This window comes from Geotrypetes seraphini, chromosome 8, assembly GCF_902459505.1.
Source record: "Geotrypetes seraphini chromosome 8, aGeoSer1.1, whole genome shotgun sequence".
NCBI classification, from domain to species: Eukaryota; Metazoa; Chordata; class Amphibia; order Gymnophiona; family Dermophiidae; genus Geotrypetes; species Geotrypetes seraphini.
The window spans coordinates 75,052,304-75,080,087 of record NC_047091.1 but is presented as its reverse complement, the minus strand read 5'-3'; the positions used below and the strand labels follow the sequence as shown (position 1 = coordinate 75,080,087).

Here is a 27,784-nt window from a genome sequence, read left to right as displayed (position 1 = left end):
AGATGCTTAAGCAAGTAGAGAAGGAGACTAACTTAGAGAGTTACAGTAATCTAGATAAGAAATAACAAAGGCGAGAAGTAAAGAACATATAAGATGAAATGGGATAGGGTTGCCAGATTTCCTCTTTTAAAAAAAGAGGACACCTGACCCCGCCCTGTTCTGTCCCAGCCCCGTCCCATTACGCCTCCAGCTCTGGCCCGTTTCACCTACCGGGTTTTGGAAATCCCTCCGGGCACCCGGACAGTCCTCTAAAAAGAGGACGTCTGGGTTTTCCTAGACATCTGGTAACCCTAAAATGGGAGAACAGAGCAAAGAGGATGGATGCGCTGCAGAGCAAAGAAAGAGGAACATACAACAGTGTTGATTTGAGGTTTAAAGGAGAGTTTTCATAGCGCATGCCCACGTAAGAAATTCCTGTGAGCAACTAACTTGAGCCCCAAGCCAGAAGAGATCACTGCTTTTATCCTCTCAGACAAATTATCTTCTTGCTGTTTTTTATTCACCTTCATTTTGAAGCTAGAAGTGCGTCATCATCTGAAATGGTTGTTACATCAGAGGGTTATATGGGGCTCCCATGTGTTGATTAAGAGGAACTGTCTCTGACAGTGGCCAGGCCGAGTCACCAGGAAGTACCTGGCGGATCCCAGAGAATAGACACCACAGCATCCCTGTGGTAAGGGATAAGTGGTAGCTTTCTGTAGTCTACTTGACTAATAATTGCTTATGGATTTTTCTCTAGAATTTTGTCCAATCCCCTTTTTAAATCCAGCTGTCTTGACTACAACCTCACAGGCTCATAAGGAAGCTGGTGAAATTCTCATATTTTTGCCATTTAAAATAAAGATAACTGACACAATGTCATACTATTTTTCATAGGGCTCCTTTTACGAAGGTGCGCTAGCGTTTTTAGCGCATGCAGGATATTACCGCGCGCTATGCGGCTAGAACTATGCCAGCTCAATGCTGGCGTTAAAGGTCTAACGCGTGTGGCAATTCAGCACGCGCTATTCCGTGCGTTAATGCCCTAACGCAGCTTAGTAAAAGGAGCCCATAGTTTCTGCTGGTAAATCTCCTTATTCAAATCTGTGCTAAAGTAAACATTATAAGAACTCTGCCAGATGTTTTCTATTCTGCTCAATCCTTATTCCCTTACTATATGTTGGCCAGACTGGGTGGGATGTGGACACATGGCTGGTGTCCAGTACGCTCTTACCTTTCATTGTCTTCACTGCCACCTGCATGTTTGGGCCATTCACCTGCCGCAGGATTCCCAAATACACAGACCCAAATTCACCTGTGGGAATAAGAACATGAATATAGCCATACTGGATCAGACCAATGGTCCATCTAGCTTCTAGTCTAATATCCTGTTCCCAACAGTGGCCAATCCAGACAAGTCAGACTGTAGAGGGTGGGGGTTGCGGGGTGTTAGGACATACAATACCAGCTTACAGGTGTCAGTAGTGCTCAGAACCAATTCAATGGTATAAAGATCACAGACAGGGTAAATTGTGCCTTTAATATTCAGTCACTGCACTTTGACCACTGTGATAATTACAACAAGTCCAAATACTTTATACTGTGAATAATTAAAAAAAAAAAAAAATTGTACTCATCTAGGGTGTCCAACTCTTCCAGGTTCTGACGCGTTTCGCCAGACCCAGATTTCCTAAGAGAACCCACCATAAAATGCTTTAAACAGAGCGTGATCCCATGTTCTTCCTGTCTTAACTTCCTCTTACAAAGGAAGAACATGTGATTACGCTCTGTTTAAAGCATTTTATGGTGAGTTCTCTGAGGAAGCCTGGTCTGGCGAAACACGTCAGAACCTGGAAGAGTTGGACACCCTAGATAAATACAAATAGTCTTGTTCTGGGTGTTTGGGACTTGGACAAAATTTTGGTCGAAAATGTAGTATAAAGATAGATGCAGTGGCGTACCTATTATATGTACAAAAACACAGATGTATTGAAAACCAATGTATGTAAATCAACACTTTCAATTGGAGACTACTGTGGTCATAAGACGTTATTGGTAATAAAGTTTTGCAGAAACTATGTGGAGCAGGTAACAGCTCTAAATTCACTCAAAAAGAAGGAAAAAGCCTCAGAAAAGGCCCTCCCACCGCCACAAAGGTGGATATAAAGGTGGTTAGACGGTAACCTCACAGGCAAAACCTTCATTTAGAAATGAGCATTTAGCAGAAAAACTATGCTTCACATATGCAAAAAATAGATAGAGGAGTTATATTCAGGAATTTTCCTTTCCATAAGAACATATGGATTGCCATATTGGGACAGACTGAAGTTCCATCATCAAGCCCAGTATCCTGGCTTACAGTTTTGGTGTGTATCTGAAGCAATGGCGGGGGGAGGGGGGGCGCGGTTAGAAAACTTGCCCGTCATCACAAAGAACAACAGTAGGATTTGAAATGTGCTTTGCTGGTTCTTAGCCCAATGCTCTAGCCACTAAGGTACTTCGCCCTTGCTGTCCCATTTAATCTAACTGAGCCATCTTCTCTTAATTAGTACACGTTCTAGGCAGTGTAACGCAATAACAATTTTCAGTCACGTTGCAGGCAAAATTATGCTAGTGCCTATGGGATTTCAGACCACCCCCCCGCGAGTATCATAACTCGCTGGGGTTCAATTCCTCATTCTTCCCAACATGGCAAAAGCTTACTTCTATTTTTATTTGTATTTGATTTTCTTTATTTCATAATTTAAAGAATTTATAAATAACTTAGCTTTTCAGCATTTCAGCAGAATTCTCCTCTCTACCAACACGTTTCGCTTTATCTTTATCAAGGTCGGGGAAGCTGAGTATAACTGTATCTCCTTTACTATGCCGCCAGCAATCAAAGAACGTGACTGACAATTGTTATTGTATTACACTGCCATTTAATGTAGGACACTTTCCTTTTGCAATTATACTTCACCCCCTCCATCCTTGCGTTTCCCGTTAGTCAAATGTCTAATTTTAGTTCTGTTATATGTATTGTAAATTTTTTTAACCTCAAAATATTTTTATTGTAACTCACTTAGAAATTCTGATAAGCAATTTTATCAAATTTTAATAAAACTTGAAACTTGATAGGAGTCTGCAGGAAAGAAAGAGGGGTCCTCTAATCACCAGTGACACAGAGGGGAGAAGCAGATTAGTGATTAGAGAAGCAAGTTACAAATGAGGGAAATCAGGGTTCAAATCCCACCCTGCAGCAACCCCAAGCAAGCCAGTCCATCCTCCACCACCTCACATACAATGTAGACTACAAGTCCACCTAGACAAGGAAATAACTTGCACATTTGAACATACTGTAACTTGCCTTGGACCTGGATTTGGAAAAGGTGAGTAATACATCTAAAAATCAAATCCAAACAGTCCCTGACACTAACCTGAGCCCAGCTGACACCCCAGGATCAACCTTGATCTCTCCACCATAAAATCTTTCAGTTTCTCCTTCAGATCCCTTTGAATTGACAGACCCCAAACTAGGCAGAGAGAAATAAAACAAGAGAATGTTACAGTGGTGTAAGAGAGGGGATGTACAAGCACCCCAATGTCCCCAACCCCTGCTGAAATGAAAAGAAGGCAGTGACTGGCGCACAGAATCACACCTAACCAATAGCAAGCCAGCTCAAGTGATGCATGGGGTCAATAAAATTGTATTTAATTCCTTCCATTAGTATTTATATAGGGGACAGAAGACTGCTGAGCGGACAAGATTGCACACTCTGGCCTGATAGTAGGATTAAATCTAACTGGCAAAAAATCTAGCCACTTAGCACTGAATATTTAAAGAATTTATGCTCCTAACTTTGAAAGTTATGCTCTTGAATTTGCCTCTTTGAAGATTTATTAGAGCTAGAGTTCCAATTCTATAAACTTTGCCTATAAAATAGAGATCCCATGTTGGTTTCAAACTACAGGCCTATTTCTTTAATTAATATGGATGGGAAACTCCTGACTAAGTTATTAGCTTTAAGACTAGCCAAGGCTCTCCCTTATATGATTGGTATGCACCAAACGGGTTTTGTTTCTCAAAGACATTCTTCAAATAATACCAGATTGGCATTACATATGCTAAATTTAGCAAAAACAATGGATGATCCGGCCTTTTCTGTTTCTTTGGATGCAGAGAAGGCCTTTGATCGTGTAGAATGGACTTTTATGTATCATGCAATGGATTGGTTTGGAATTGGTTCTGGTTTTATTCAAATGATTCAAACCTTGTATAGTTCCCCTTCTGCCAGGTTATATATTAATAATACATTTTCTGAGCGTTTTTCTCTGGACAGGGGAGTTAGACAAAGATGTCCCTTGTCTCCTTTGCATTTTGACTTTGTTCTGGAACCCTTGTTGTTGGCTATTCAACGGGCAAAGGAGATACAGGGAATTCCATATGCAGGTCAAGATTATAAGGTTTCGGCCTATGCAGATGATATCTTGCTTCATTTGAAGAACCCTGAATCTTCCATACCACATTTACTGGAATTGATTGATCGATTTGGTAAATTTTCGGGATACAAAATAAATTGGAACAAATCAGAGGTTCTTCCGTTAAATGTGCATTGTGTAAAAGGCTTATTTGATCCATTCCCATTCTTTTGGAAGGAAGAGGGTGTAAAATATTTGGGTATCATGATTGGAAGACACAATGACAGTAAATGAAAAATCCTTATTATTGAAAGTTAAAGAAATGTGTGAGCACTGGAACCCATTACATCTTTCTTGGTGGGGGAGAGTACAAACAATCAAAATGATGATTTTGCCTGAATTTGCTACCAAATGAGTATGATGCTGGTTTATTTTCAAAGGTCCTTTTATAAAAAATTGAATGTGATCCTTACAAAATTTATTTGGCTGGGTAAAACTCCTAGAATAGCCTTAGTATCTTTGCAAAAACCACAATCGGAGGTGTGGGGTACATAACATAAGAACATAAGCGCCATCCCCGGATCAGACCTTCGGTCTATCAAGTCCGGTGATCCGCACACGCGGAAGCCCTGTCAGGTGTACACCTGGCGTAATTTTTAGTCACCCATATCCTTCTATGCCTCTCGTAAGGAGATGTGCATCTAGTTTGCTTTTGAATCCTAGGACGGTTGATTCCGCAATAATCTCCTCTGGGAGAGCATTCCATGTGTCAACCACTCTCTGAGTGAAGCAGAACTTCCTGATATTAGTCCTGAACTTGTCCCCCCTTAGCTTCATTTCGAGTCCTCTTGTCCGTGTCAAATTGGACAATGTAAATATTTTTTCTGCTCTATTTTGTCGATTCCTTTCAGTATTTTGAAGGTCTCGATCATATCCCCTCGCAGTCTCCTTTTCTCAAGGGAGAACAATCCCAGTCTCTTAAGTCGATCCTCGTATTCCATTTTCTCCATACCTTTTACTAGTTTTGTTGCTCGTCTCTGCACCCTCTCCAATAGTTTTATATCCTTCTTTAGGTTGGGAGACCGATGTTGGACACAGTATTCCAAGTGGGGTCTCACCATTGATCTATAAAGCGGCATTATGACCTTCTCCGATCTACTCGTGATTCCCTTCTTTATCATGCCTAACATTCTATTTGCTTTCTTTGCCGCCGCCACACATTGTGCTGATGGTTTCAATGTCCTATCTATCAATACACCCAGGTCCTTTTCTTGTTCGCTCTTACCTAGAGTTGCACCTGACATTCTATACTCGTGTTCCTTATTCTTACTGCCTAAATGCATCACTTTGCATTTCTCCACGTTAAACTTCATCTGCCATTACTCCGCCCATTTCTCTAACTGACCCAAATCTCTCTGGAGTTCCTCGCTATCCTTTTGCGATCTGATTGCCCGGCATAGCTTTGTGTCGTCTGCAAACTTTATGATCTCGCTGGATGTTCCTTCTTCTAGGTCATTTATATAGATATTAAATAAGATCGGCCCAAGTACCGAGCCCTGGGGTACACCGCTAGTCACTTTCTCCCAGTCGGAGAACTTCCCATTTATGCCCACTCTCTGTTTCCTGTTCTCCAGCCATTTGCCTATCCATCTTTGTATATCCCCCTCTATTCCATGGCTTTGTAGTTTCCTGAGAAGTCTTTTGTGCATCAGGGTATGTACTGGATCCTTCCTGAAATAATGGAGCATCTTCCGGACTGGCTGATTTTAGAAAGTTAACTCATGTCTCCATTACGGTTGAGCCACATTTTGAGTATCAAGTTGCCCCGAATATATAAGGATAATAGTATTATTTTTGCCACATGTAATATGTTAAAATTTATTAACAATTTAATACCTATTCCAATACAACAATCCACGTGTCAATCCTTATGGCTGAACTCCAAGATTCAAATTGGCGAGTCTAAGATCCTCTAGAAACATTGGTTGCAGGCAGGTATACATACTTTAGATCAGTGGTCTCAAATTTGCAGCCCGCCAGATATATTTTGAGGCCCTCGGTATTTTCATCATAATCATAAAAGTAAAATAAAACAGTTTCTTGATCATATGTCTCTAGCTATAAATGACAATATTATTATTAAGACTTAGCCAAAAGGAAAGATTTATAAACTATAAAGAGTTTTACCTCATGCAAAATTGTCATTTCTTTAATAAGGCATTAACTATTTTTTTCTGAGGCCCTCCAAGTACCTACAAATTCAAAATGTGGCCCTGCAAAGGGTTTGAGTTTGAGACCACTGCTTTAGATAATGTGATCGCAAATGGGAAAATGCTAAATTTATTACAACCGCAACAATCATTTGGCATATCAAAGTCTCAAGCTTATAAATAGTTGAAGTTGAAACAAGCCATTCAGAAAGGGTTCCCTGATTGGCACAACTTTAAAAATCAGTATAGCCTGCCAGGCCTATGTTTCCAGACAGATTTGCTAGGGCATCAGGCCACCAGTGGTATAAATTTATATCTGAAAACTTGAATAAAAAACCAAAAACAAGCCTAAAAGAAATTTGAAGCATTGAGATAAAGCAGCAGATTTCTGCTACTCAATGGCCACGGATTTGGACTTGGAGGATGAGATGTACAGTGGCAGCATCTATGAGACAAACTTGGTTCTTTTTGTTACATAGAATTTTCTGGACCCTAGTTCATTTGCAAAAGTTAGACAGTTCAAAGTCTAATAGATGCTGACATTGTCATCTTGAAGCAGGAACACTGGATCATTTGTTGTTCTATTGTCCTTTGATATTCAACTTTTGGAATTCAAAATGAGGACAAATTAATCTGATACTGGAGTCTTCGATTCCGTTGTCCTATGAGGTGGTAATCTGTGGAACATTGTTGTCAACTAAACCCCCATTAGAAAAATATAAAAGCAGACTCTTTATCATCATGACTGGGATAGCTATGCAAATGATTACCAAGAACTGGAAAAATTGAGATAGACTTAATTTCTCCTTTTGGTGGGAAACTTTATGTTTATGTTATAAATATGAAAAAATGAATTCAGAAATGTCATGCCATAATAAATTATTTAAATTAACATGGGGTCCATTGATGAATTTTGTTAACTCTGATTAGTTGGATTATGCCTTTATTTTTTATTTTTTGATTCACACATCCTGGAAGGGTGGGAGGGAGGGAGGGGGGTTATATATTTTCTACTATTCATTGATCGAATACAAGTACTGTTTATGATATTAATTTTATGTATAATTTAAAGCACTTTGTCTTTGCTCTTAAATTAGGGTGGGAGGGAGGGTGAGGGGGAAAATCTTTTCATAATATTCTTTGACTGATTGTAAGTGCTGACTATGATGTTAACTGTTTGTATAACTTAATGCACTGTTTTCGGATTGAAAATTAATAAAGATTTAAAAAAAAAAAAAAAAAAGAATTTGAATAAATTAGGGGTTCTAGCGTGCCAACTGTTATTGGATTTCTCTGCAGGAATCACACTGATGCATGTAAAGAAAGAACACAGCACAGACAGCTGAAGAGTGAATTGTCATCAGAGCCTTAAAAAGAAGTCATATAGACACATGTAAAGCATGAATACAGCATGGAGAGCTGAAGAGTAAATCTTCATTGAAGGTCCACACAGATGTCACACTGATACACACAAAACACGAATAAAGCACAGACAGATGAAGACTGGACCTTTATCATTGCCCCCACAGAGGCATGTCACTACAGCACAGATGACTTAAGGATGAACCTAGTGGATGAGAAAAGAGACCAAGGAATACAACCCAAAGCAGATAAAACAGAGCCAAGAAGCAGAACAAGTGATATTCTGGAAACCAGAGCTAATCTTTGCCCCAGGGCCCTCTCCTCACGTGTCATATCTTCCTCCCAGTGATGATAAGTCACAGTAGATGGAAGCATCAGTGGGCCTTCCTGTTCAGAGTTGCACAGTTTGGCTCGCTTTCTGTACCAGATGATAACCCCTGCAAGGGTGAGGAACAGAAGTAGACTGACACAGATTGTGGAGCTGATAAGAGCTGTCTGCTGCTGATGATTTGTAGGATGCCAGCTAGGCTGCCCAATCAGGGACTCTGTAGTTGTACAACCTGAATGGGGGAAGAATGGAAAGATTAAAGGAAGAGAGTAGCATAGTTGAACAGCTGATGTCTGCAAATGGCAGCTGAAAGGGTAAATTACATACTGTTTGCCCTGAGCTGAATGGTCACCATAGTGAATGTCCCCTTTCCTTTCTCTGACACACCGTTCACTGCCTCAATCTGGAAATGGTATTCCACACATGGACTAAGCGGGCCCACATACACCCAATTCTGTAGCAGCCCGCTCTGCCCAGGGGTGTAGATGATGTGCTGGCAAGGCAACAGAACGGTGAGATTTCCCTCCAGATTGCTGGAGCAACTGATCCAGTAGTTCCCATCATGACGGTGACCCCAGTAAGTGGGTGGATCCCACTTCAACGTGGCCTGCGAGCCATTCAAAAGAAAAGTGACATTCTCAGGAGCCGACGGTGGCCCTGAAAGAGAAGATAAAGATAGAAAAGAGTCACAAACCACACTCTAAAGCAGTGCTTGTCAATCTTTTTTTATGCCCTTGACTGTTCTGTCCCCAGCAGCCTTATACTAGTTTTAAGCTATGGCTCTAAGATGTATTCATGCTATTCTCATTCCTAGAACTTTAGTGCTGCAATCATTTCCCGCCTGATATGTGAGCAATGCATTGTGTGTAATGTAGTCTCGTGCATGCTGGAGCTACTCTTGCTTACCTATATAAGCTTCATTGCTAGTGGTCTTTTCTCCTGTAAAAAACATCCCTTTCTCTCAACTGAGCTTGAATACTTTGTCTGCCTACTCTTATTTCCTGGTCACTTCTAATATCCCTATTGGTCCCTTTACTTCCCCTTCCCTCCCGGCCAAATTACCGAACACTAACCATCTCTCCTCCTTTCCCTGTCCCTCCTTATAATTGAATACTGGTTCCAATACACTTGACAATTACTCTCTGTATCTTCGCTGTATATGTACAGTCTCTTCCCCTGTAAACCGCTTTGAACTGTTTGTGGTATAGCGGTATACAAAAATAAAGTTGTTATTATTATTATTATTAGTCTTGTGGGCATTCCTTTTGGACCCTTTGGGTCAGTCACACTTTTCCTTATCTTGGAAGCACACGGGCTCCTCCACAACCCCTATGGACAGAACTACTCTTTTTACCTTACGCCACCTGAGCACATGTATGAATAATTCAGCCTCTCACCTCTGGAACTTGGAATACTTTAATCTACCTAATCACTCTCTTATCTCTACCATAAATCCTTCTTCCTCTCAAACTTCCACCTTCATCTCCTGCTGCAACATTCAGGCAGCATTGAGAATCTATGAACTGCGAGTAAATCAGCTATGTTGTCTTATGGTGCATTTCGTAAAGAAATTAAGTCAGCGCTGTTTGACAAATTTACTCTACTTTGAGTATATCTAAGTAACTGTTGTATTTTTAACTATTTGTATTTCGCTGATTGTCCAGCCTTCTTCTGTGTAAACCGCCTAGAAATCGTTTGGTTATGGCAGTATAGAAGAATAAAGTTATGTTATGTTACATGTATTCAATAACGTAAATTTCAGAAAATTATAGAGACTTTCCGTGTGTGTTGATGTGCTAAGGTTATGCTCTCTGGAGAATATAGCATATATCTGCTTTAAGAGTCTAGGACCAGGACAATACACTATATGAGACCAGGGGCTGATCATTGGGACAATAGGGCAATGCCTGAGGGCCCTTAGCAGCAGGAAACCCACTTTCCCTTACTTCCATCCAGTTTAATCATTTTTGATAGGACAGTATACCCTGGTATTCCTATAATAGAGTCCAGAGTCCTGTTTAAGTTCTCTTGCATTTGTTATAAAGCAATTTTCGGTATGCTACCTGGCTACCTGGCTACCTTGCTCCTCACTTCTCAGTCAGTCCAACAAGAATACACGTAGGATAAACTTATTTAACTACCCCTCTATAAAATCTTGCCATTATAAGAAGTTTTTTAAGAGAACTTTCACATTTCAGGCTGCCAAATTGAATATGTGGCTCGGAAAAACTATGCAAGAGGCTACTTCCTATTTTGATTTTAGAAAATTGTTAAAGACACATCTGTTTGATAGGTTGATATCTTAATGCATTCTGTTTTAAACTATCTCGCTTTTAATTATATCTGCCTGTTTTATCTGTATGTTATTTTACTTACACTGTATGTATCAACTTGCTGAGGTTTACGGCCGGCTATAGCGAACCTCGCAGACTGCTCTGCACCTCAGTAGCACGTTCCCTCTGACACACGGGATCACATCAGAGGGAACGTGCTACTTATGTGCAGAGCGGCCTGCGAGGTTCACTACAGCTGGCCACAAACCTCAGCAGGCTGCTTTGAAGAGGAGGGCAGACGAGAACGACCAGGAAGCCAGATGCTGGACAGGGGGAGCAGGTAAGGGGTGCTGCTGGACAGGGGGAGCAGGGAAGAGGTGCTGCTGGACAGGGGGGAAGGTAACAGGAAGGGAGAAGGCCTACTGCTGGACAGGGGGGAGGTAAAACGAAGGGAGAAGGGCTGCTGCTGGACTGGGGGAGCAGTGAAGGGGTGCTGCTGGATACGGGGGAGGTAACAGGAAGGGAGGCCTACTGCTGGATAGGGGGAGCAGGGAAGAGGTGCTGCTGGACAGGGGGGAAGGTAACAGGAAGGGAGAAGACCTACTGCTGGACAGGGGGGAGGTAAAACGAAAGAAGAAGGGCTGCTGCTGGACAGGGGGAGCAGTGAAGGGGTGCTGCTGGACAGGGAGGAGCAGGGAAGGGGTGCTGCTGGATACGGGGGAGGTAACAGGAAGGGAGACCTGCTGCTGGACAGGGGGGAGCAGGGAAGGGGTGCTGCTGGATACGGGGGAGGTAACAGGAAGGGAGGCCTACTGCTGGATAGGGGGAGCAGGGAAGGGGTGCTGCTAGACAGGGGGAGGTAAAAGGAAGGGAGAAGGCCTACTGCTGGACAGGGGGAGCAGGGAAGAGGTGCTGCTGGACAGGGGGAGCAGTGAAGGGGTGCTGCTGGACGGGGCGGAGGTAACAGGAATGGAGGCCTACTGCTGGACAGGGGGAGCAGGGAAGAGGTGCTGCTAGATGGGGGAAGGTAACAGGAAGGGAAGCCTACAGCTGGACAGGGGGAAGCAAGGAAGAGGTGTTGCTGGACAGGAGGGAGATAACAGGAAGGGAGACCAACTGCTGGACAGGGGGAGCAAGGAAGAGGTGCTGCTGGACATGGGGGGAGGTAACAGGAAGGGAGGTCTACTGCTGGACAGGGGGAGCAAGGAAGAGGTGCTGCTGGACAGGGGGGAGGTAACAAGAAAGGAGAAGGCCTACTGCTGGTCAGGGGAAGCAGGGAAGAAGTGCTGCTGGACAGGGGGGAAGGTAACAAGAAGGGAGAAGGCCTACTGCTGGACAGGAGGAGGTAAAACGAAGGGAGAAGGGCTGCTGCTGGACAGGGGGAGCAGTGAAGGGGTGCTGCTGGATGGGGGGAGCAAGTAAGGGGTGCTGCTGGATACGGGGGAGGTAATAGGAAGGGAGGCCTACTGCTGGACAGGGGGAGCAGGGAAGGGGTGCTGCTAGACAGGGGGAGGTAACAGGAAGGGAGAAGGTCTACTGCTGGACAGGGGGAGAAGGGAAGAAGTGCTGCTGGACAGGGGGGAGGTAAAACTAAGGGAGAAAGGCTGCTGATGGACAGGGGGAGCAGTGAAGGGGTGCTGCTGGACAGGGGGGTAGGTAACAGGAAGGGAGGCCTACTGCTGGACAGGGTGAGCAGGGAACAGGTGCTGCTAGAAGGGGGAGGTAACATGAAGGGAAGCCTACTTCTGGACAGGGGGGAGCAAGGAAGAGGTGTTGCTGGACAGGAGGGAGATAACAGGAAGGGAGGCCAACTGCTGGACAGGGGGAGCAAGGAAGAGGTGCTACTGGACAGGGGGGAGGTAACAAGAAGGGAGAAGGCCTACTGCTGGACAGGGGTAGCAGGGAAGAGGTGCTTCTAGACAGGGGGGAGGTAACAGGAAGGGAGAAGGCCTACTGCTGGACAGGGGGAGCAGGGAAGAGGTGCTGCTAGACAGGGCGGAGGTAAAAGGAAGGGAGAAGGGCTACTGCTGGACAGGGGGAGCAGGGAAGAGGTGCTGCTGGACAGGGGGAGCAGTGAAGGGGTGCTGCTGGACAGGGGGGAGCAGGGAAGGGGTGCTGCTAGACAGGGGGGAGGTAACAGGAAGGGAGAAGGCCTACTGCTGGACAGGGGGAGCAGGGAAGAGGTGCTGCTGTACAGGGGGAAGGTAAAACAAAGGGAGAAGGGCTGCTGCTGGACGGGGAGTAGGGAAGGGGTGTTACTGGACATGGGGGAGGTAAAAGGAAGGGAGAAGGCCTACTGCTGGACAGGGGGAGCAGTAAAGGGGTGCTGCTGGACAGGGGAGACGTAAAACAAAGGGAGAAGGGCTGCTGCTGGACAAGGAGAGCAGGCAAGAGGTGGTGGTGAACAGTCGAGGAAAGAGAGAGACAGAAAGAAAGACAGACAGACAGAAAGCGGCCAAGGGGAGAGAGAGAGAGAAAGAAAGAAAGACACATACATCTATTCTAGCACCCGTTAATGTAACGGGCTTAAAGATTAGTCTAATCATAATCTGCTAACAATTCCATTGCTAAAAATTATCAATACAATGCACAATAATATTTTCTCTGTTACTAGCCCAGTTTCCATTGGCAATTATAGCAGTTCAGATTAAAATCTTAATAACCCTTACCTTTCGTTGCTTTCCTTAATTGTTCTTATCTCTCAACTTATTATAGTTCTACCCTTTTCCTTTTGTGCCAGGTTGATATGTGAGTCTTTGTACTTGTCTTTACTGGACATAAATTAGCTATTAATTTTAATGTGTCCGTATTGCCCTGTTTTTGCTTTTTATTGTTGTAAAGCCGCTTTGTAATTTTGAAAAGGCGGGATAACAAATTTTTAATAAACTCGAAAGTCTTTTAGACCTAGCTAGATTGAAGTACTTTCTTTGGCTAGACCATCAATAACAATGGCAGCAACTTTCAGAAAGTGACCAGCAACAGTACCACTATGCTCCTCATTTGCTGAATTGACTCCTACCCCTTCCATCATGTCTACTGCATCCATGCCACATAAGAGTACCCATGATCGAGAGCCATATATCAAAGGCTGGCAAGCACGGAAGCATTGCAGTATGCCTATGGTAATGATCTGCATATGATATGCCACAGTGCGGTACTTTTGCGGTAATATTCTGGATTTAGCCTGAAGCACAGTAGTACCAGTATTCCTCTGGTAAAACTCTAGATATGATATGTTATTTCTGTGGTGATATCCTAGATTTGGCACAATGTAATGCAGTATTTTTGTGGTAATCCTCCGGATATGGCATGCACGGTGTGGTATTCCTGTGATAACATTCTAGATTTGGCACAATGCAGTATTTCTTGATAATTCTCTGGATATGGCATGCTATGGTACGGCATTCTAGATTTGACATAACATGATGCAGCAATTCTGTGGTAACAATTTGGATTTGGACTACTGTAATGTTCTTGTGGTAGTGTGCTGGGCTTGGCACATTGTATTACAGTACTGTACAGTGCTCTGCTTTTGGCACACTTTAGTGAGGCAGTGTCAGCAGGAATTTATCTTGCTGAGAACTGTTTTTCAGGATTTAATTTCTCATTGTGAAATTGAGTATTAATTGGTTTACAGCACGAAGGGTTAACATGTAGAAAAGGAATGAAGACACTCACGGGTGCAGCCCAGTTCCCAGGGGTCTGACTGTTTTCGGTAATAACTGTCCAAGCACTGGCAATGCGCAGATCCCTTGACTTTGCTGTGACTGTAGGGGGCGCACTTGCGGCAGGATGTGTTTTCCAGGAGAGGTTTGAAGAATCCAATCTTGCAGGCTGATTTAACAGAGAAAAGAGGGACATTTTAATTATACATAACAAGTTTATCAAACTCCTTTAAAATCTATCTATCTATTGTATACAATATCTAATATAATAAAATGATAGGCCGCGCATGCGCACTAAAAAACGTGTTCCCTGATCCGTCGCGGAAACACGACTGCGCATGCTCGCGTTTTACGTCACCACCTGCTCTCCACCTCGCGCTGATCTGTCGCGCTGTGGCGCATGTGCTAGATGGCGGGGAGTGAGGAGTTGGTACTTAGGGGAAGGAGAGCAGGCCCAGGAGAGCGAAAAAAGAGACGATCGCGAGCTTTTCCCGCCCCTCTCCAGCTTCGGAAAGGGATCGGGATTTTGGAGAACCGCATTGTCTGCTGCCCACCCCTTCCCAACGTCTTCCTATTTACCAGTGCACCTCGCAGTCAGTCTTCCCGATCGCCTCCAGAAGCCCGCTCCGCTCCTCCAACAGCGCAAAACCCCGAGCCCGAGTCGGCGATGAAACAACCAAAATTAACACTTCCGGGGCATGCAGATAGTGCGGTAAGGGTGAGCCGCACCTGCGTCGGAGAAGGCTTCCGATGCAGGCGGCGGTCGTGAGAGGAGCCGCTGGGAGACGGACAGAACGCGGGAAGGGGATAGGGCACCAAAAGACTAATTTAAAGTTGTGAAAAGCCGTCGACCATAAAGTATGCAGGCGGCATACTTCACGACCGACGGCTTTTCAACCCCCCCCAGCACCGCCGCCGCTGAACATTTGAAAACCCTCCACTCCCACCACCATTGCCGGCTGCGGTTAAGGCCTGGCTTCTTCGGGCAGCAGCAGTGTTTAAAATTCGCTGCTGTTGCCGGCTTCAGCCCTTCCTCTCTGGCGGGTCCTGCCTACTTCCTGTTTTCATGAACACAGGACCCACCAGAGAGGAAGGCCTAAAGCCATGGCTTGCAGATATGTCAAGACAATGCTGAAGTGAAAAAGATATAAAAAAATAGTTTGTCCAAGGGTATGAGTTGAGAGAGAGAACTAGGAGGAATTACTAATCCAAGCAAGTAGAGAGAGGGAGACAGACAATAAATGGAAGTGTGGGGGAGAGGAGGGACAGCTGCTGAATGGAAATCTGAGGGATAGGGGGAGCAGACTTGGAAGGAAATGGGAAGGAGAAAGAAAATAAGGCACATGTGAGGGAAGAGGATAGAGTTAGAAATAAAGATAGACAGACAGGGGGCCAGGGAGAAAGACCGAAAGAATTACAGACAGTGTCCAAGGAGAGAGAGAAAAATAAAAAAAAAAAACCAGACAGACAGACATTACTCTAGCACCCATTAATGTAACAGGTTGAGGGGGGTAACAAGAAGGGAGCCCTACTGCTGGACAGGGGAAGAGAGGAACAGGTGCTGCTGGGCAGTGGGGAGGTAAAATGAAGGGAGAAGGGCTGGACAGTCAAGGAAAGAGACACAGAAAGAAAGACAGACAGCAGGAGGAAGAGAGACAGAAAGAAAGAAAGACAGACAGAAAGCAGCCAAGGAGAGAAAATGAAAAAAAAGAAACACAAAGACACACATCTATTCTAGCACCCGTTAATGTAACGGGCCTAAAGACTAGTATATATATATTATATAAAGCGGGTTGGGAGCTTTGATGTTTGTGTATTTGCTCCTTTCAACACACTGTACATGCACAAACTGCACAGTGCATAGTATTTTGTGTGTCTAGCAAGGGCAATGTGGCAATGTGAGAGGCTAGCATATAGCCAAGGCCCTCTCAGCCCAATAGAAACAGCAGCAGAAGAGGTGGGATGGGGGGTCTTCATCTACAGCAGGGGTAGGGAACTCCGGTCCTCAAGAGCCGTATTCCAGTCGGGTTTTCAGGATTTCCCCAATGAATATGCATTGAAAGAAGTGCATGCAAATAGATCTCATGCATATTCATTGGAGAAATCCTGAAAACCCGACTGGAATACGGCTCTCGAGGACCGGAGTTCCCTACCCCTGATCTACAGGAAGGGACCTCATGTTAGTCCATGATTTCAACAGACCCTTCAACTAGTTTAGAATATATTCACATTATCTCTCGATGGGAGACACTGGGACTGCCCCACAGCCAGCATTCCTGTATCATTCTCTACAGCAGGGGAGTCAAAGTCCCTCCTCGAGGGCTGCAATCTAGTTGGGTTTTCAGGATTTCCCCAATGAATATGCACGAGATCTATTAGCATACAATGAAAGGAGTGCATGCAAATAGATCTCCTGCATATTGTGACAGGGAAGCGCCTGTCAGCAGTTTAAACCCGGTTTTAAACCCTGCCTTGCAAAGGGCTGCCCCTATTCCTAAGCCCAGGAAGCTGCCCAGTAACCCTGTTCCTATCACCAAGAGCCAACAGGCAGGGCAAGGCAAAGAGAGAAGGGCAGAAACCACAACATCTGGTTTAGGGCACTATAATCCCTTTTATAATTCCTTGGGCAGTTCTCCAACAAAACCTCTAGTAAAGAAAACCAGCACAGGCATGGTTAATGAGAGGGGTGGGGCTGACAGGCAGGACGAACCCAGAGGGAGAGTGGGAACAAGCCTGCAGCATAAAATCAGCACAGCTGGGAACACTCGAGAGAAGGCAGAGAATGCAGGGAGGAATGCAGGAGAGAATTCAGGAACTGCTAGAACAAGAAGTGCCGTGCTGAGCAGGAAGGAGCCTGCTAGGAGTTCTCTGTCTCAGACCAGAGCTAAAGCACAGGCTGTCTTACAACCCTCCCGAGCAAACAGACTTCTGGCTCCTAAGCAGAAGTTCAAGGGAGGAGAAAGGCTTCCAGGGCAGGGCTAGCCGTTAGCTGCCCCTGAAGGGAGTTCTTACCCGGTCTCAGAAAGCGGAGACTCCCTAATGGAATTAGAGGGAGAGCTATCTGGAAGCAGTGAAATGGAGTGCGATCTAGCAGCCTGGGATCTCCTGTAGAATCACAGTAAATGAGGTATGAATGGAGGAGGGGAATGAAAGTGAATGTATTTTGTGTAGGTTCTTTCTCCCTTAGGCAGAGCTGTAAGCATGTGTGAATGAATCAATTAGAGCCTGAGAGAGAGGCATTGTAGATAAAGGGAAGGAGGTGAGAACCATAATTAACTTTCCCGAGAAGCTTGAACGGAACTCAGAGACCTGACATTACGTAACCCTGAAGCAGGGAACTTTTGGGAGGGGACTTACACCAGTCATAAAAGGTTGGGTTATATAAAGTTCCCTAGCCCTACCCAGGAGTATAAGGGTAGTGGGGGCATTGGATTTCAGGTGGGTCAGGTAGAAAAGCTTCCTGAAGTATCTGCAGACAAAAGTAGTAAAACTAAAGAGAAAACGTTTTGGTTTATTTTTGGCTTTTTGCCTGAGCAGCAGGCTGGACTATGTTATAAGGAAGAAGCCTTGTGAATGTATGATTTGTTTTAAGTCCACTCAGCCAGAGGGACTACTGGAACCCCAGTGCTTTGAACTGGGGGTAATAAAGATAAAAGCTGAACTTTACCCAAAAAGCAGTCTACTAATTATTCTACTGATTATCCAGTGGGAGTCCTCCTGGGAGCGCTCCGTCCTACGCTTGGGGCGGGAGTCGGGTTGCCAGCGCTAGGCTTATCCCTGGCCCCGCCACAATATTCATTGGGGAAATCCTGAAAACCCGATTGGATTGTGGCCCTCTAGGAGGGACTTTGACACCCCTGCTCTACAGCAACTCCTACTAAGGACTGAAAATGCTTTAAGCTCCTCTGCCATTTCCTATTGCGCCTCCTGCTGGAAGAGGCTAAAACTTCAAGAGCTAGGTGAATTCTCTTCACACTAATTAGTTACCTTCACACTTGGTTTCTGTGTTTTCATAGCCCACGTCACAGAAGCATTGCCCACTGAGTGGTCCCCATGTTCCATCCTCATTGCATACTCGACTCAGCTGATCCTGTGACTGGGCATTCTCCACACAGCTCCCATTCACCACTCCAGAACCTCCTGCCATGGTTGGGTACCTTGCCAAACCTACCACTCCAGATGGGCATTTGCGAAAATAGATTCGGAAGGAACCTAGGAATAAACAGGGTCCTAGATACTCAATTAGCAGATAGAATGGGGACCCTGGGATGGTACCTAAGTTCATCTGAGTCACAGAATTCAGCTGCTTACGAATCTTGGTGAGTTGAACTTTGGGGGAGAGGTACTCTGGGGGGAAATGCTTGCCAAGGGGCACAGATGTCCCCAGTTCGGATTCCAGCTGTCTGCCAATAGACAGCCTAGGGTGGGTCCCCAGCAGGTAGACATTAAACTTTGTATCTAGGTATGTCTTGATGCTTTGCTCTTCCTCCTGGGCAAAGATGATATCCAGAAAAACCTTCTGTGCTTCTCTTCCAAGGAGGGGCTGTGTCCATAGCCAGGTCACGCTGTGCTGTTTTAGTTGACTGCATGTATGGTACACACGGTGGCTGGTGGCTGATTCTAGGGCCATATTAATATTATACCACTGGAGAAAGAATTATGGATATCAGTGTTAGATTTAAGGGAAATGGAAACGCTGCAGCAAATTTTGGTTCTGAATAACATTTGCAGTGAAGCCTAGCCCTGCAAACACAGATCTATGCCACTTGCAGACTCAGGATACAATCCCACTGTGACCCCTTTAAGTATCCTTATGTTGAGAACACAGAGCTATGACCCCTGCAGTTCCATTGCTGACATAACTCTCCCAGTGTGAACTCAGCAAGTCTTCTCATCCTATGGAATGGTGAAAGGATGGTGTTGTATATTTGCATTTTTAAGGTCACTTACTGCTGTTTTGGGGAACCAGTCTAGTTTCAGGTCCTCCACCCTAGTGTTCACCAGATCCTCTGAAATACAAGGAGAAATGGTACAGTGATATGATGTCTAAATCCAAATTTAGATGCTTTGCGGAAGATGCACAAAAATCCAGTAGACAGCATGACCATTTTTCAAAACTGCAAAACATTTATCTTGTTTTTTTTTAGAAAATGTGTTTTGTGCATCTATCCTGATGTGTGTCTAGCTTTTTGAACCATTTTTGAAAACAAACACATTGAAAAGACAAAAAGTGCAGCGCAAGCCATTGGGTATAGGAGGGGCCAGCATTTGTACTAGACTGGCCACACAGACATCCCAACTAAGCAGTGAGACACCTTAGGGGATACTGTAGTGAACCTTACATAAAATATCCCAGGTACACATTTTATAACTAACATGACCATTTATTTTTTCCTCAAAACGGGACATCTACTAATTTTCAGTCCCGCCCCCAATCCCGCCCCTGCTGCTTGCTCTGGTTGGGAAGGAGGTCATGCGCACATGCGGTGTGATGACATCACATGTGACGTCATCGAGTGGCATCCGTGCATGTGCAGATGCCCTCCTGCCCGATGGAGATTTTGAGGGAGGCTTTTCAGGTTGCTCCATAGTGCAAAATATAGATAGCAGATATAAATTCTCAAAACAGACACATTTTGATCACTAAACTGAAGATAAAATCATTTTTCCTACCTTTGCTCTCTGGTGATTTCATATGTCTCTCGTTGCACTTCCTTCTGACTGTGCATCCAATATTTCTTCCCTTCTTTCGGCCTCCTGCATGCTTCCTCTCCTCCAGACCTCATTTCCTTCCCCAACCAACATCTCTCTCTGTCCCTCCATGAGTCCTGCCCCCCTTCTTTCTTCCTCTCTCCCAGCCCCCCTTTCTTTCTTTCTCCCTGCCCCTAAAGCCACACTGCTTCCCCGACGCAGCCTGCTTCCCTTGTCCCCCAACACATCCTGCTTCCCTGCTTCCCCGACGCAGCAACATCAAGATATGTGCAGCGACTGCACTGCACAAGTACCAGGCCCACAAGCCTTCCCCCCCCCTCCCGACATCAATTCTGACTGGCTGGCCCGGAACTTCCTCTCTGACATCAGAATTAACATCAGGGGGAGGAAGGCTTGTGGGCCCGGCACTTGTGCAGTGCAGTCGCTGCAGCAGGGAGAAATCCTTGGCTCCGAAAACGGGACATTTTGGCATCCCAAAGCTGTGCTTCAGGACAACGGGACAAGGTAATTAAAAAGGTAACGGTCCCATTCAAAAGGAGACGATCCCGTTCAAAATGGGATAACCCCCTAATGGTGTATGGTGAGTTCTCCAAAACCTATCCAAAACCTACTGGATCCGATTATACACTACACCAATAGCCCTTAAGCCTGAAGGTGACACCTCACATGTGGGATTTGTGTGGAGTTTGAAAAGCTCACATGTTCCACCATAAGTATAGTGGTTTAGAGGGCTTTGGGCCTTAGTCCTCATCTCTATGGTTGCATACACTGCCTGCCAGGCTACTCCAGGAACTTGCTTGCTGCTCTACTAGGACTGCCCATAACATCTGAAGTTGTCATACTGTTTGTATGACTGAAGTATGTACAGTACTCCCCCAAAATTCACATGGGCTCCATTCCTGGATCATCTGCGAATTTTGAAAAACCACAAATGCGATTTAGGAGCTGATCAAAGGCAGGAGAGGGTAGCTGGGGCACCGGCGGGTGCTGAAAATCATTTGTGCTATTTTCATACCGCCTCTTCCTGGTACTAAAGGCTTGTCAAAGCAGCTCCTGATTGGTGTAACCATGGCTTTAGTACCAGGAAGAGGCGGTCACAAAATACCGCAAATTACTGAGTCTGCGATTTGCGAACTGCGAATTCGCAGGGGTTTACTGTACTGTTTCATTCACATTTTTGGTAATCTGGTAAGTTTGGGCACCATTTTGGCACTTATTCGTTATTAAATGAGGCCTAACCTCAAATGTCTAACTTGTACCATGTGTTATATAAGAAAAGTAGAAAAAAACCTGGTGGTTACCTATCAATTAAATACAATATATAGAACCACGAAAAAATACCAAAATGACACTGGAGGTAATTCTTTTCTCTTTTTTTTCTCTATTTATAAATGGGAACAAGCCTCAGAATATTGAGTATTAAGTTCTCACCCATTCAGGGTTCTTTCAAAGAGAAAGACACTTCTTCTTTTCTTTTACTCACATTCACATCACTGGCTTGAACCTATCCTCCCTACCTTCTAGCTAATGTTAAGAATAATTTATATTTCTTCAATGATTTACATTAAAACTACTATTGCAAACTAAAGGGGCTATATAGTTCATTAATACTAAAAACTATTTAACCCTCACATTTCAGAAACTCAGAACCGACAAAAGTGTACTAGTGCTTTAAAGTGCCATTTCAGAAAATGCCATTTCAAAAAGTGCATATGTGCTGTAAACTTTTCAACCTCATAGAACTTAAAGTACTTAGGGGCTCATAATCGAAAGAGAAAAATGTCTAAAAACCGGCCTAAGTCGGCACTTGGACGAACATTGTCCAAATACATCCAAGTGCCGATAATAAAAACAGGTTTTGGATGTATTTCTAAACGACCTAGGCATTCATAGTACCGCTGAACGACCAAAGCTAAATGGGGCATTTCAGGAGGAGTGTCGAGGGCGGGAGTTGGGCGGGAGGTAGGCCGGCTTAGACCTAGTCATACTCCATGTATAACCAAAAGTTATACAGCCCAGGATCGAAGGTTTAAAAAATGGTGATTTGGAAGGATTTGCAGAGAAAAACATCTGTCTCCACCTTTATGCCATTTTTTGGACACTTGTTTTTTTGAAAACGAGCCTCATAGTGTATCTAGACTTTCAGAAAGCTTTTGACAAAGTTCCTCAAACATAGTAACATAGTAGATGACGGCAGATAAAGACCCGAATGGTCCATCCAGTCTGCCCAACCTGATTCAATTTAATTTTTTCTTCTTAGCTATTTCTGGGCAAGAATCCAAAGCTCTACCCAGTACTGTGCTTGGGTTCCTACTGCCGAAATCTCCGTTAAAACCTACTCCAGCCCATCTACACCCTCCCAGCCATTGAAGCCCTCCCCAGCCCATCCTCCACCAAATGGCCATAAAGACTCCTGAGAAAATTAAAGAGTCATGAGATTGGAGGCAATGTTATGTTCTGGACTAGGAATTGTTTATTGGAGAGGGTAGGGTTATATGGCCATGGAGGAGAATAGTGGAGTGTTGCAAGGATCTGTCCTGGGACTGGGACTATTTAACATATCTACAAATAATCTGGAAACTGGAGCAACAAGTGAGGTGTTTAAATTTGTAGATGACACTAAACTGTTCAAAGTTGTTAAAATGCACATAGACTGTGGAAAAATTGCAGAAAGACCTTAGGAAATTGGAAGACTGGGCGTCCAAATGGCAGATGAAATTGAATGTGAACAAATGCAAAGTGATCTGGATAATTTTAAAAGTAACTTGAAGGCCTTTCTTTTTAAAGACACATTCAGTGTATAATAGTCCTAAGGACGGAAATGGAAATCTGTTCCTTGCTATATTTTAATCATGTTAACTTATCTTTCTTTATTCTAGACTATTTATATTTTTGTTCCCCTTCCTTTTGTTTCGGTCCTTTTCCCCTTCTTTCTCTTTATACAAATTGTATTTCTGCCCTTCTCCATCCTGTGTCGGTAAGTCAATGTTTGTAGCATTATTTGTAATTTGTTTTTAAGGTACGTTCTTTTTATACTTTGTTTTTATATTATGTAAAACCGCTTTGAATTTTAATAAGACGGTATATCAAATTTTTAGATATCAGGAAGAATACCAAATGTTAGGGTCCACCTTGGGGGCCAGCACCCATGAAAAAGATCTAGGTGTCATCATAGACAATATGCTGAAACCTTCTGCCCAAATGTGTGACGGCGGCCAACAAAGCAAACAGGATACTAGGAATTATTAGAAAAAGGATGGCAAATAAGACTAAGAATATCATAATGCCTCCGTATCACTCCATGGTGCGTCCTCACCTTGAGTATTTCATTCAAGTTTCAAGTTTATTAAAAATTTGTTATCCCGCCTTTTCAAAATTACAAAGCAGCTTTACAATAAAAAGTAAAAACATGGTAATACTAACAAGTTAAATTAAAGGCTGATTACCATAGCTCAAAAAAGATATAGCAGAATTTTTAAAAAGTTCAAAGATGAGCAATCAAAATGATAAAGGGGATATGAAACTGTTGGTCCCTCCAGCTGCCTCTCTCTATTTTTTCTTGTAGACATATATAGAAAAAAGTTCACTTGGTCCCTTGTGGTGTCAAGGGTGTGGAGAGGGAGGGTACATAGCCCAGTCGGACATTGACACATCTCAGTAAGATATAGTTCATTTCAGCTGATATCCAGCTTTTCTTCAATTCACTCAAAACAGCTAATGTTAAGGAAGTGTGGGTGGGAGCAGGATGTCTCAAGTTGTTGCAAAACTCTTCCAAGCAGATGGTCAAACTTCTCTAATCTGTATGGTGAGACATTGTCAGCTGTGGAGTGAGCCCTTGCAGATTTGCATTTTTGTTCTATGAGGTGTTATTCAATTGGTGTTAACCAGAACATTCAGTTACGTGCTTGCCCACTGTTTCACCTCTCTATTCCCTGACCTTCACATTTTTCATGCTCAGTTGTTCATAGAACACATCCTGAGCTTTACATTCCATTGCCACTCTGCAGTAATTGTAACAGATTTGATATTTAACCATTTCATTGAGAAGATATAATGTAGTGGGGGAGGGGCAGTCATAGAGTAGCATAGTAGCCACACAACATGGATCCCATTCACTCAGACTTCAGAATTTCTCTTGCAGAAATTGGGGGAAATGTTAGAATATAAAAATGCATAGTACAAATAAAACACACCCCACTATGGAATTGTGATGCCTTAAGATTTTTTTAAAATTACTTTTTATCCTTAGTCTTTTATATAATTTGTAGAGTGAAAAGCACAGTCTAGAGCTATATACTAACACACTTATGGGGTAAAAAAAAGCTGCAGAGTATGGAGCTATACATATATCCAATTTGGGTTTTTAGATGTGATAAATCAAGTCATAGGCAAAAAAGAAACAAACCCCTTATTTTCTTCATTTTATCTTTTTCTATTATTTACTCTTGTTTCCCACAAACAATTTGACCATTTAAGCCCGATCGTCCCTTCCTCTAGATCTCTCCCTCCGCGCTGATTCTGAGAGCCCCGTGATATGACACTGGATGGCAAATAGCCAACCTCATATCAATCAGCATTTTACTCTTTATATCCATTCCATCAATCAGTCTGATACTCTACATAATCAGTCTCAGTTTATCTATCAAATCATCTTTATCCATAAACATGTCTTACCATCATAAAATTTTACTTATTAAAATAATTATAAATTCTGAAATTGTCTACCTCTTAAGATGTCTGTCATACAAATTTAGTCCCGATGTTAATTTAGACCTTTAAATACAAAATCACTTATCAACCCATTTGTCAATCCAAATGATCTATCATTACTTTTTACTTTATAAGTATTTATTTATATTAAAAAAGCTCTCTTGTAGCTTTACTTAATAGCATTTCTTAAATTTCACCAACGGCATTATTTTTAAAGAACGCGGCAATTGTGTTAATATAGACCTCTTCTAATGAAGTTCAAGCGTTTTATATATGACAATATAAACTTTAGTACTGATTTCACTGGTAGCATTACTTTCTTAAAGCAAAGTGCTTATGTTTATATTCCTCATCTAATAAAGCTCAAGTATTATGTATATGATAATATTTATATACTACAGTATAATCCCGTTATACTGGATTCACTCATAACGGAACCTCGCATATAGCGGACAAGGTCCGCTGGTCCCGGCCAAGCGCCATTATAAACATACAGAAAATCATCGGATAGAGCGGATTCGCATATAACGGACTTTTGGATATACCGGCCAACTATTTTGGACCCCAGAGCCGCTTTTAGCTGTAGTTTTATTCGACTATAACAGACATGCAGGCCCCACCTACAAGGCATGAGGCATGCCGGTGATATTGTATCAAAATGCAGCCCAGAAAAAAAATGACACAGTATTTTTCTTTCCAGTACAGTGTTCTGGTTTGCAATCATTTCGTGCCATACTAATATTTTGCTGAGTTTTGTTATTGATGTTGCTGATATGCTTGTGCAGTGACTGCTGTTCATCGATTTGCATTGTTTCAAGTTGCCCTAAATAAAGTTTAAAAAAAATACAACTCTGGATATAACGGACTCTGGATATAACGGACTGTTTTTCCAGGTTCCTTGAAGTCCGTTATAACGGGACTATACTGTAGTATTATTAGTTTCATGCTCTTTAACATATAGCGCAATCCCCCCCCCCTCCAATTTGATCTACTGTATCCTTGCGATATAATTTGTACCCAGGTCCCATTGATTGTCCTCCTTCCACCAGGTCTCCAAGATGCCTATTATATCTACCTTATAACTCAGTGCTATATACTCTAACTCTCCTATTTTATTTTTTTAGGCTTCTAGCATTTGTATACAGACACTTCAAATTTTGGTATTTCCTCGTAACTAAAGGCTGCTGAGAAGACAGGGAAAATTTGAGTCTTTTACTCTGCCTTCCTCTTAAACCCTCCTGGCTTTCTTTCACCATTATTGAAACTTCTCTACTGGGACTCCCTAAAAGTGTAGTTACTTACCTGTAACGTAGGTTCTCCATGGACAGCAGGATAGTCAGCCACACAATATTTCAATAGTATCCTTCAATGATATCTCACACCGAACCATCTGTTCCTGGGCGACTGTTGGCTTTCCTCCGCATCTCAGTTTAAAAGCTGCTCTTTCTCCTTTTTAAACGTTAGTGCCAGCAGCCTGGTTCTATCCCAGTTAAGGTAGAATCCATCCTTTTGGAACAAGCTCCCCCTTTCCCAGAAGGTTGCCAGTTCCTAACAAATCTAAATCCCTCATCTCTGCACAATAGTCTCAACCACACATTGAGGCTTCGGAGCTCTGCCTGCCTCTTGGTCCTCTGCATGGAACTGGGAGCCTTTCTGAAAATGCTACCCTAGAGAATCTGGATTTCAGCTTTCTACCTAGGAGCCTAAATTTGGCTTCCAGAACCTCCCTCCCACATTTTCCTATGTCATTGATACCTACAAGCAGTGGCGTACCTAGGGTATGTGGCACCCGGGGCCCATCATTTTTTGACACCCCCCCCCCCCCTCATGTAAAATTTTTTTTTTTTTTTTTGCAATAACCATGAAATGGAATAAATGGTCAGAATAGAAACAGGCAGTGAAAATTTTCTCTTTTTTTTTTCAAAGTATTTTTATTGAGAATGGCAAAAGGTCCAGACAAGCAACCATGGTCTGTACAGAAACTTATACATTATCAAAAAGAACACAGAATGAGAGTAACAGCAACAACAAGCATGAACAAGCCTCTCCCAAGAGAAAATTGCCAATGAGAGGCATAGCAATACACAACAAAAGGCCAAAACTTGGGGCAAGCAAACAAATCCCACCCCAGAACCCACAAGAATAATAAGCCGGACTAGACCCTCAGCCATATTTTATAATGAAAAAAACCCCCACAAGCAACAACACCCAGACCGCTCACCAGACACACCAATCCGCACAACAAGCACCCAAGAAACACCCAGCCACCACCCAGACAAAACTACCAGACACACCTACCCCACCAAGCCCAGACCCAACCCCCCCTCCCCAGAGAGTGCAAGCGCAAAGTGGACCGTGAAAAGGGCAGCTGCAGAAGTGGAAAGCCCCAGATAAGTAGGTTAGCTAAAGAAAGCCCACAGATAGAAGAAATCAGGATAACAGAAGTTCCAACAAATGCTCCCACAGAAAATTTTCTTTTATTGAACCTCATTTATGTAACCATTATTCCAAACATAACATAACATAAATTATGTCTGAATTGTCATGACATCAGAAGTACATATGGAGTAGTTGCAGGTGATGCTTGGGACAGTTCTGATTATGTTAGTTTGGTTTTATGTGTTTTTTTAATAGAAGGGTTTTTATTTCTTTTTTTAAGGTTTTGTAGTTTGTGGTCGAGGTCAATAGGTTGTAGAGTTGGGGGTCAAGTGTTGCAGCTCGAATGGCTAGGAGGTTGTCGAACAGTTTTTTTCTTTTGACGTTTTTGGTTGGAGGGTGTGTGAATGGTGCGTGAGTTCTCCTATGTCTGTTTGAAGTGGATTGAATTATTTAGCTGAAGAAATTAGTTACCCCCCCCATTCCACACACATTAATTCTCTTCCATTTTTGTTCCCATTATAAAAAAACACTGATAAGTTCCCAGGAAAAAAATACATTAAAATAAGAAGTGAAAACAAAGGCCCCTACAGATGAGAACATAACATAAGAATAGCCTAACTGGGTCACACCAATGGTCCATCATGCCCAGTAGCCCATTCTCATGGTAGCCAATAGTGCTGCCCGATTCAGAGAAAAATATTTCATTCGATCCGATTCACCCTGTTGAATCGATTTTTCGATTAGATTCACTGTTAATGACACCGCTTT

The 27,784-nt window shown here is 43.3% G+C and overlaps 1 protein-coding gene across 2 annotated transcripts in view; it reads right to left on the bottom strand.

Moving 5' to 3' along the window:
* Positions 1-27,784, bottom strand: part of LOC117366017 (tyrosine-protein kinase receptor UFO-like) — a 59,965-nt gene that overhangs the window by 24,269 nt on the left and 7,912 nt on the right. The window contains exons 1-8 of one of the 2 annotated variants that reach the window (XM_033957044.1): positions 25,940-26,197; positions 19,166-19,224; positions 18,203-18,860; positions 14,229-14,384; positions 8,605-8,934; positions 8,276-8,509; positions 3,396-3,491; positions 1,214-1,294 (exon numbers count right to left, since the gene is read on the bottom strand). In XM_033957044.1, coding sequence (XP_033812935.1) covers positions 1,214-1,294; positions 3,396-3,491; positions 8,276-8,509; positions 8,605-8,934; positions 14,229-14,384; positions 18,203-18,845 — 1,540 coding nt within the window. In that variant the 5' untranslated portion in view covers positions 18,846-18,860; positions 19,166-19,224; positions 25,940-26,197. Of the gene's footprint in view, positions 1-1,213; positions 1,295-3,395; positions 3,492-8,275; positions 8,510-8,604; positions 8,935-14,228; positions 14,385-18,202; positions 18,861-19,165; positions 19,225-25,939; positions 26,198-27,784 lie in introns of those variants that run through there. The other variant, XM_033957043.1, reaches the window with a different exon arrangement.